The sequence below is a fragment of the Cryptomeria japonica genome, chromosome 2 (assembly GCF_030272615.1).
Source record: "Cryptomeria japonica chromosome 2, Sugi_1.0, whole genome shotgun sequence".
In the NCBI taxonomy this organism is placed as follows: Eukaryota; Viridiplantae; Streptophyta; class Pinopsida; order Cupressales; family Cupressaceae; genus Cryptomeria; species Cryptomeria japonica.
In genome coordinates, this window is record NC_081406.1 from 143,462,581 (window position 1) to 143,474,010 (window position 11,430).

An 11,430-nucleotide genomic window follows, 5' to 3' on the forward strand; every position below is an offset into this window, starting at 1 on the left:
TTATCCTCAATACCCTAGGTAGGAGAGGGTCCTTGCCTCCTTCAACTTGGTCTCGACCCTTTCCTCCTCTACCTTCAAAGGCCCCTAAGCTTTATTCGAAGGCTCATAGATGGAAAAAAATTAAAGTTGTGGCCTTCGATTTTTAGCCAAAGGATTTTGGATCTTTATTTTCAAAGCTCTTGTTATTTAGAAATGATGGTATGGATCTCTACAAGAAAGGAATTTTATTGGTCAAGTAGGTCTCCAACAAAATTAGAAGATTGAATCTCTTTTTAAATAGAATCCAATTTTCTCTTGACTGTCTCCTTCCTTTTGAATATATGCCCAAAACAACTTTTGTTCCAAGTTTAAATTTTAGATTTAACAAAAGAGAGATTTTTGGTCAATATGTAAATGGTTGGCCCTTCCACATCAATCTATGATCATATTAAAGTATTCCTTTCTAGATCTGAGTAGTGAATCCATATTTTTCAAAGTAAGGGGGAAGTTTTTCTTTTGTCCTAGTCTCTCAACTTAAAGAGAAATAGGGAACCAGTCTGACCCAAGCCTAGTGAGGGCATATAAAGAACACAAACAAGAGGACAAAAAGTCAAGAAAAATGAGGACCCTATGAAGTCTTACTTGGATGAGGGAGTCCCCACTTCTTCTATTGGACCAAGTAAAATTAGCTCCTCAAAGGTCCATATCAACTAAGACATGGTTATCAATGAAGTCCATCAGGTTCGACCTGCTATCTAAAGATTGCTCAAAACGTCCCATTCTTTCATAATCCCTAAGAGGGGTATTGAAATGCCCCATAACCAACCACTTACAATTAGAATGCGAAGTTCCAAATATTCTCAAGTTACTCACAATTTTTGGTTGGCATTTTTAATATTAGAAGCCTAAATATTTGAGATCATCCTATCGAATTTATCCCCCAAATGAGTAAAATTTGTAGCAATATGGTGACAACCTTTCCATAGAACTTCCCCCTTGAGCACTCTAGGTTTCCAAAAAGTAGCCACCCCACCCATATCCCCATGACAACTAAAAACATGAATACCACAATCTTTAAAGAACATCTAATATATGGTCCTAGATAAGATTAAACAAGAGGTCATGATTGTGAGCATTTTTATCCCCCCGATGTTCTAGAATAATATCATCATTAAATAGAATCAATTATGATCTTGGACCACATTTCCAATATTGTCTTCTATAGTTTGTCTACAACACCCCTATACTTTCTCTCTGACTCGAGGATTTGTTTTTATGCTAACCCTATATTTTAAGATCTGAACAATATGGTGTTGCTTGTGCATTTTCCTAGGGTTTGTCTTTTAAGTTCAACTAGGGTTCTCCCTTTTCCTTAGTCTTTCTTGGCCTAGGTCTATTGGTTGTTAACCTTTTGTTCTAATTTTTCAATGAATGGTAGTTGCCTATTGTCGATGTGTTAAGTTGTAATTTATGCCCTTTTGTTTCAACAGTAATCAACCTCACGTCATAGAAGCAACCTGACATCACCCATCATGCAATATTTTTCCATGCCTAAAGTCTTTTATTCATTTGTGTCCCAGTTAGTGGAGCTCATATTTTGATTAGTTGGATCTTGTGATTAGTTAAATGTTATTTATTGGTTGTGCAAGGGTGCAGGCCCCTCTAGCCTTGCTCGCCTTCCCTCTGTGTTGCTTTATTGTCACCCTAGTGCATGCCCTTTTCTTTGCATGTGACCCCACCTCACCCCTCTATGTTATTGCGCTAGACTTTGATTTGTAACTCTTGTATAATGGGGTCCTATTTAGTTCAAAGATCTTTACTGGTTAGAATGTGAATGTAACATAGATGAATTGGACCCAGTCTGGCTTGCACTGCTACACAATGTTTTCATGTGTCCCTAACAACAACTGTGAAGAATGGTGGGCCCATTAGCTAGCTTGTAAAGTGGTTTTAGACATGGTGGGATCCCTGATTGGTCAAGTGCATCCAACATCAAATCTAAGAATTTTCAAACTTGGTCAACATCATCCCAGTTGCTCATTGTGATTGTGCCAAGATTGATAGATGGTTATTATTCAAAATCAAGAATGACTAGTTGTAGACACTCTGGATGATTCTAGTAATGGTGGTATGATTGTCCCCAATATCATTCATCCATCATTTGAGTTGTTAAATATTGCATCAAAACATCATAATTACTACTTTGCATCGAATTTGTGAGTCAAAAAATCAAGGAGCTCTTTGATGTGAAACGACAAAAAAATAGGTTTTGCAGAACATAAACAAGTGTATCATTTTGAGTTGAAATTTCAAATTTTTTACATTTGCTAGTTTAGTTGAGTGTGCAAAATGTTTCTACTCTAGTAATTGTGTAAAAGAAACATTATACACATAATTTAAAAGCCCTAAAATAGTTTTAAAGAGGTAGTTTTGTAGAAGTTAAAAAAGTGAGTTAGACAAGTTTCCAACCTTCTACATCAAAAAGATCCCTAGACAAAGGCCTGTAAATACAACCATCGGGGTCTTCTCAAATACCAACTCTTGTTCATGGCCTTGGATGCCTAGAAGATAAATTGTTAGAATATGTGAGGGATTGTTGAGATGCAGACATCCCTCCCCAAATCTGGTTGGTCCTTATTTGAGCATTGGTGAAAAAAAGGAATGCAATTGCTCCTATGAATTATGCGCTTGGTTGTTGGAACTAGGAAAATTGGTTGCTCTGAATGTATTTATTGATATGGACTTCATCCAAGTAGTGGAAATGCATTAGTATTAACAAGAAAGGGTTGTCAGGTCACAGGGTGGTGGACTTGTAATCAACATAACCAAAAAATGCATCTCTGAGGTATTTTGGGTACACTGGGCAACCAACAAAGAAATTAAGTTTGAAAAATTCTAGGAGAAATATCTAACAAACCATATCACATACAGAGGTTGTTATTTTCCAAGGCATAAAAGGGGTATATGATAGGTTGGTTAAGATTCTCCAAATGAAAGAGATCCCTTCAGCATCAAGAGATTTCAAGATTATTTGATTAGGACCTAGTACACTTTATGCAAAGTTTTGGGGGAGGAGACACACGTAGATATACCAATCCATTTAATGTATACGACTGCAGATATTCAGGACCCCATGGTCAACACAAGATATGATTTTTCTACATGCATAGTCAACAAAATGCACAAACAATTGGTGTTGACTAAGGCTAATTCCAAACAAGTCAACTTCAAATGATACTCACTTATGTCCCACAGGTTTTTTTACTCAGGACTATGGGGATGACATGAAACCTTGGAGGTTAGGCATGAGGGTAGCAGGCATGTTCTATATCATCTACAGTTCTATAAATACCTATTAGATCAGCATTGCAAGCATTCTTGTTTATCTCTATTTGAGTTCTTTGTTAGCAAAACTTTAGAGATGTGATGGGAGATGAAAAGTCGAGATTGCACAAAGAAATTCTAGATTTACTAAGTCCTGTCGATAGATTGCCAAATTTTGGCATTATTCACAATTGGGGAGATTGGTATCTCCCTGCCAATTTTGCCACCAATACTGTATATGGTTGCACAATACGCCCTCACATATGGCCCAAGAATATCCCTAAAAAGATAGACTATCTAGAAATCATATGTCAGTTAAATGAGTTTGGCAAGACTCATTTAAGAAGCACAAAGAAGGGATCCTTTTTTCCCTAGCACAACAAAATGTTATGAATTCATAACCACTGACAAAATGTGTAAGGTCAAACCTATTCCATATTGCAATAATATAAGGTGGATTGTGAGCCACCCATAACCTTTGATCCAGAAGGTTTTCTCAACAAGGTCTCAACAAATCTTAAGAGGTATGCCTTCCCTCATGAAGTGAGATATGAGGAAGATGTAATAAAAAATTATAGAATGATTAAGGAGGTGACCATTAGAAAGTCCAAATGTGAATCCACAAGGGGCAAAGAACATAGAAGAAGAGAAAATCCAAATTAAAGAGGCGCACATTGAAATATTAATGATTCCACTGTAGAACACACAAAATGCTAGAGATGGTTGATGAACTTAAAAGGGAGCCTCAAGAAGAACAAATACCTACATATTAGCTTGATAGGGCACCATATATTGCCCCTCCATCTTAGGCCTCCAATACTAAAGGAAAAGATCCTATTGTAGTTGAAGATGTAACAGAAAGACCACTTTCCATGAATATTGCTATACCTAAGCAATCACATGCTCTGAATATTCTTAAGTAATAGAAAAGATGGAGGTTGGAGAAACAACCTTGGTTTCATACACAAGATCCACTCAAGATGTTGTCCAAACTGAGTATCTGGGAGAAAAAATAATTGGGGAGGAACAGGAAGTGAATCAACCCCCACCATCACCCTTAAAGATCACTGCTATCACCATGCCTAAGGAGAAGGATGGAAATTAATTTGAAGTGCAACAATGACAGTGCCAATCATGTTAGGGCCCTTGCTTGTGCACACTTCATGTCAAATGATTCATTTGTAAAGACACAAGAATTCAAAGATTTTGCATAAGAATGAATAAGGACCAATATCACAATAAAATCAATTCAAGGATGGAAATGGAAGATCCTTCTGGATATGAGCCGATATAATCAAACTGATTAGATTATATTTTCTATTTGATTTTAAGGATATTACTCTAGAAGAGGGGAGAAGAATGGTGAAAGAGACTGGTATGCTTTTTTTACTAGAGTGGGATATATCCTTTGTTATTTCATTGGATATAGTTAGAAGGCAAGACCTCGAGGTGCTTTCCACATAAGAGGAAGCATAAGAGGAAGCATAATTGACCCTCTTAAGATCCAATTTCAATCCTAATTTTGAAACCCTATCTATTTGGGAAATGGCTCCTAATACTAACAGGCCTCAATTATGTGATGTCCATGAATTGACAAGAAGTGTAATTATTAAGAGGCTATAAGAGACCAGTGCTCCTCAAGCTGCATCCTTGGTAGTTAATGCAACACCCTTTTGTGAAGCAAAAACCAAGAAATTATAGGCAAGATTTGACAAGCTACATGATAAATACATGGATGCCTTAAGGGAAATAAATCAATTAAAATCCCACATACCGTTTCCTTCAACATCCGTCTCTGTGCCAATTGTTGAATCGCCGCCAAGCTCTGCAGCGTTGTCATCGCAAGAGGAGTCACTCCAAGCCAAAATAAAGAGCTTCAAAGGAAAGAGGTTGAATTTAATGATTTGAATTGTTGCAAATCTACTCAACTTTAAAATTTCAATAATTATGAACAAACTGGATGATACATGGAAGTCTTATTTAAATCTTCAGTCAACATTCCAGAAGTAATTGACTGATAGGCAAAATTTGAAAGGATTTATGAAGAGGCAAAACCCTAATGCTCCAATGCTCAAAACAATTTACAAATATGCTAGGTTTTATCCACAAGCAACTGGAGAGCTAATTGCTTCACGTGATATGTTGATCATAATGGAGGAAGTTGTTGCATATTTGGCCAAATTGGACAAACATGTGAAAGGAAAATCAGACCATTTGGAGAGTATGGAGGAGGGAGTGGTGCCAAGCATTTTGGGAGCCACTTCATAGATGGAAGGATGAATTCAATACAGTGGTTCCCACTTTGTCCTCTTTTGTGCTAGCTAATTGAAATGTAAACACATATTTATTGAATATCATACTCGACGAATTGTTTAAAGTTAAATTTTGATAACTTCACCAAAGAAACTAGAGCAATCTTGGATGCCAAATTCACCATGCATAATGAAAGAGTGACAAGATTTCTAACTTTATAATGTCTCTCAAAAAGAACATATGTCTTCCTTGAGGCAAGTGCATAGGTCTCCAACAACTCCAACAGATTCAACATCTTCTACAACAAGCATAAAGCCTAATTTTGTCTTCTATTGAAGTTGTTATGCCTTCTAGCATATTCATTTTGTTAAATGTTTGTCAAATGAATATGTAACATCATTGCATTGGCTTTAAGCTTGTTTTTCTCCCTTGTTTCTATAAAAGGGAATTCTCACCCATTGTACAAGGATTTTGGATTTTATCAAGCAGTTTTTTTGTAAAAGTATTAAATCTTAACGTTAAAGAAGCAATCATGGTTTGTGAATGTTAATATCACATAAAAAAAGAGTAGATGCTTTTGTTACAATTATATCCAAAATGTTTACTCAATCTCTTTTAAAATAAAACGATCAAGGATCTTTCATTTCATCTCTTTGAATCTTCTGTAAGTGTAAGTTTTTGTTTTCTACTTCTTTTCAAGTAAAAGAATAAAATGCTTTGAACAATACATAAGAATCTAGAAGAAAATTTGTAACAAATTCCATAAATAGGGGGTGTTAATGTAATGAATTAGTGATTTGAACACATTGGTTAGAATTTAATTGCTAGAAACATAAATTTGCATGTTATGGACTGACTCTATAACCCTAGGAAAACACTGGTCAATAAGTTTTCGTGTCTACTATTTAGGATCAAGTAGTTTGTGTGTCTATTGTTGAGCTAAATTCTAAGTAGTTTACGTGTCTTCTTGGTGCATTGATATGATAACATTTTTGTTATGCAAAAGGAAGGTAATTTTATGATTACTTCCTACTTATTGGCCACTAACTTGAAACCTTCCATGATAAGACATGGGTAACCTTTAAAATATTTAGACAATTAGTTGGAATTAAAAGACAAACCAGCACAAACTACATTTTTCCTACTCCTAATGTGGATCCTTAGGTTAACACTAGGGGGAGGAGAGATTCTGCTATTTTGTTTTCTCTCCTTGAGAGATAGATGACTATCTTGCTTCTCTAGTTGAACCCTACAAAATTTTCTCCATATTCTCCATATAGTTGGTAGGGCAAACTAGAGATTACATTTTTTAGCACCTTGGTCTAAATCAAGAAAAAGATCTGAAGGGGGCTTTTCCTTAATCAAGGTGGTGCATGTAGGGTTAGGTTGAATCCTTGAGGCTTTCGATGACATATCTATTAGATCCCCCAAAAGGATGTTCCTTCTAGATTCTTAGTTACACATATTCTTGACTTAAGTTTGACCCAATTTCTCCCCTTAAGGATTGTCCTTCAAATATTCACAAGACATACTTTCCCTTTGTGGTTTTGGGTCATCTAAGTACTCAAGAAGAGGCCTCGAATGAGAAATCTTAGAGTCCACATCAACTTCTTCAATAGAGAACACATAAAATTAAGATGGCTTGTCACCAATCTCCATATTAGGCAATTTACTATATGTAACAACTTCCTAGGCCTTCAAAAAGAGATCTATCAGCAAAGGAAAAATATTTTTGGTAAGGAAATCTTTCTTCATAGGAAAGAATAGCCATTTATCTAAACTTCCTTCAAGGGCCTTCTCCTTCCAAACTTTCTTGACTGATTTTCCATTATGGGTAGGGCATAGTTTCACTCAATGTCTCACTTTCTTACATTTAAAACAAGTAAAGGTAATAGATTCACATTCTAGCATCTACTTCCATTCTCCTAGACTTGATTTAAAGCTAATGGAGGAGGGCAGATCACCTTTGTATTTAACACAAAAATAGGTTCTAGCAAAGACCATCCGTCTTCTTCTGAGGGTCATGCGGTCAATAGAAATTATTTGACCAAAATCATTGACAACTCCTTTGAAGACCTCTTGAGTCTTTATTGCAATATTCTATTAGAATAGTAGACACATGAACCCACATTGATGCCACGTTAAGAGAGTTTTTTGAGGCATCAAACCTTGACTCCCATCTATCGAGGGCAAAGGTCAATTTAGTGATAAGCCACAACTCCTCGGCTAGGATTTTATAGAGGTCCTCTTCACAAGCAAAGAGAAGTGATAAATAACCTTTGGTAAGGGTAGTAATCTTCAATTGAATTTCCGTTCTCCATTTTTTGCCCGCTTAGGCTCTTGCCATTTAAATATTCAATCTAAGACCCAAAATAATTGACTAAAGTCATCTCTAGCTTAGAGACACTTTTATCAACAATACCATCACAAGTAGAAATGAACAACTCACCTGAACAATTTTACATCTTTCTTGTCAAACAAAGAGGAAGAAAGGACTCAGTCGATTTCTGCTTTAGCAGAGAGATAAAAATACCAAAATCCAACCCTAGCAGGAAATATAAAATTTTGACTCTCACGATCTGGTATCTATTGTCAGATTAGTTAGTAATTCTCTCAAGATAAACATGTGATTACAAAGTCAGCATAGAGTATCATCCAAATAAGAAATCTTGATAGACAAGTTTAATAGATAACGGAAAGTAAGGATTATCATAAATCATTTTCAAAGATCAGAAAAATAATGATCTGTATGTGACAAACATTTTTACAACTAACTTTATAGATTTACATTTATTATGCAAAAATCTTAAAATATTTTAAATTGCTGATAATTTTTAAGTATGATTTTGAAATTGCTTATGATAAAACATAATCTTGAATAATAAGAAAGAACCATTCAGTTAAACTTCAATCCAAACTATCAAAATAACTTTCCCATCCTTTACAAGAGAATAGTTCTATACATAAGTAACACTAAAATTAATGCATAAATATCAATTTCTACAACTGAGAAAATATAAATCCAAGAGCGATTTTGAATGGCTGGCACTCACCAAAATATGAGAACTATGCTGCCCTAGAAATAATAAAAGAATCATCATTTACAAAGTCCTTTAATTTTTGCATTTGACCAGCTTTAACCAGCCAGTCAAGTATCCAGACAGTTGCATCACTTGGAGCACAACCTTCTTTCTTCATTTGATCCATCACCCAAAACGTTTTTTAAAGGTCATGTCTTTCACGGAAGGTGCATAATAATTTATTGTATGTTTTGTTCTCATCTCATTCAGCATCGAGAGAGCCATGTCAAGTTTGTTTTCCTTGCATAGAGAACCAATCAATATGGTATAGGTTACAACAGTCAGAGCAATACCAACCACTTTCATCTTTGAAAAATACTTGAAGGCCTTATCCGATTCACCATTTTTGCAATAGCCGTCAATCAGACAGTTATAAGTGACTACATCAGGAGTCAAGCCTTCATCTAGCATCGTATTAAAGAGTGAATGTGCTGTAGAAAAATCTCCTGCCTTGCACAGGCCATCAATGACTTTGTTGTATGTCACTTCATCAGTTTTCAAATCCCTTGTCGCCATCTCCTCTAAAATCTTTCCTACCATGTTCATTTCTCCCGTTCTACAGAATGCACATATTAGTGAATTATATGTAATTACATCAGGAAGATATCCCCTATTTTCCATCTCAGAAATAAGTGTAAATGCTTCTTTTGCCCTGTTACTCTGACATAAATCACCAATTAGAATGTTGTAGGTAACAACATCTGGGGAGCAGCCTTTGCTTAGCATATTTTTAAACAAGTTTTGGGCCTTTTCCACCTCATGCAATTCACATAGGCTGCGTATCAAAGAATTATAAGTAATCACATTTGGTTGTAAACCCCTTCTCGACATGTCATGGAAACAATTCCAAGCCTTGTCCATCCTGCCATATTTGCACAGTCCATCAATAATTGAATTAAATGTCACTACATCAGGCAAAGGACCAAACTCCATCATTTGTACAAACAGATTGTAGGCTTTTTCTGTTTTCCCAGCCTTGCAAAATCCATTTATCAGACTATTAAAGTATAGCTGCTAAGCAAATGGCCGTCTTGTAACATTTTACCTACCAATCCTAGAGATTCATCTATTCTTTCTACTTTGCAAAGACCATCAATCAGGGTGTTGTATGTAACAATATCTGGAGTGCAGTAACTATGTTTCATTCCAGCTACTAACCTTAAGGCTTCATCTTCCCTTCCCACCTTGCAGAGACCATTAATTAGGGTACTGCATGAAATAATATTAGGAGAAACGCCAGTTTGTATCATCTCAGCAAACAAAACAAGAGCTTCAACTACTCTACCTCGTTTGCAGATCCCATCAATTAGGGTGTTGTATGTAACAATATTTGGAGTGCAGTAACTATGTTTCATTCCAGCTACTAACCTTAAGGCTTCATCTTCCCTTCCCACCATGCAGAGACCGTTTATTAGGGTATTGCACACAATAATATCTGGAGAAATACCAGTTTGTATCATCTCAGCAAACAATACAAGGGCTTCATCTACTCTACCTCTTTTACATATCCAATCAATTAGGGTGCTGTATGTAACGATATTAGGGAAACAATGAACGTGCCTCATTCCGTGAAAAATCCCAAGTGCTTCCTCTATTTGATCCCGTTTACACGAAGCCTTTATGAGGGTGTTATAAGTGACAACATTTGGATGTATTTCCATCTCTTTCATTTCAGCAAGAAGGGTGTTGATTCGAGGGATATCACCAGAGTTTCCAAGGCCACCCAAAAGCGTGTTGAAGGATACGACATCGAGAGGACGGCGTTGAGTAATGGCTGAATGTAAAAGGTCCCAGGCCTTGTTTGTGTTTCCCGATTTACAGAGGGCAATAATGGACTGATTGAATTTGTGCATAATGGACTGTTTGTGTGTGTGTTGATGTTGAGATGAGGAGGTTTTGGAGTATTGTCTGGAAGAATGAGGAGGATGAGGATGAGGAGAAGGCACCTGTTTAAAGAGGGGGCATCGTATCCATTTGAAGTTGTGCATCATCATCTCCATCTTAATCTTCAAGGGCGTAACAGAGCAGAGCGGAGCAGGACAAAACCCTGGCGCATCTTCTCTGACCTTCCTTCACTCAAGCTAAGAATTTTTTAATAAGTTTAAACTATTTGGGCCCTGGCATTATAGTTTATGGTTTATAGATTTAATATCTAAGTACTTTTTCTAGCTCACACTACCCAAAAAAAATAAAAATTGAAAAAATAATTTTTATAAAACTAGACTTTTAAGAATCATAATCTATTTTCATAAAATTAAAATTATTTTTAAACTAATAAATTATTTTAAAGCAAAAAAAAAAAATTATAAATGAAAATATACATGAATCAATAGATAATTATTTTTTGTTTTTAATAAGTAAAATTAAATTTATCAAAGTACAATTATTCAAAACTATACAATTAAACTTTAAAAAAAAAAAAACATTAAAAATCAATAATAATAATTTTTTAAATAATTATGATTGTAAAAAATAAATAAATTACTAAAATTATAAAAAATATTTCACTTTCACCTCCACTTCCTCTAATTATATTATTAAACTATGTTTCATAAAGCCATCAATTTTAAATATCTATTCAATGAAGTTTTAAAAAAAAATTAAAGTGAATTGATTAATCTATTTGCATAAAACTAAAATATAGAATGATAAATTATTAAAATACTAAAAATGAGAACTGATGTAGCTCACACTACAAAATAATATTTTGAAAAAATAATTTTAAATAAACAACACTTCCAAATCAATCCAACTACCCAAAAAATCTCTCTATTATATACTTAATGTAAAATGT

General features: G+C 35.0%; 1 protein-coding gene across 1 annotated transcript in view; it reads right to left on the reverse strand.

Annotated features, from left to right (window-relative positions):
• The window catches only part of LOC131075032 (pentatricopeptide repeat-containing protein At5g65560), a 95,351-nt gene extending 84,648 nt beyond the window's left edge, over positions 1-10,703 (reverse strand). Inside the window, 2 exon segments of the mRNA XM_059213343.1 lie at positions 8,799-9,633; positions 9,675-10,703. Of these exon segments, the coding sequence (XP_059069326.1) occupies positions 8,799-9,633; positions 9,675-10,636 (1,797 nt within the window). The 5' untranslated portion in view covers positions 10,637-10,703.
• Positions 10,704-11,430: the final 727 nt, after the last annotated feature.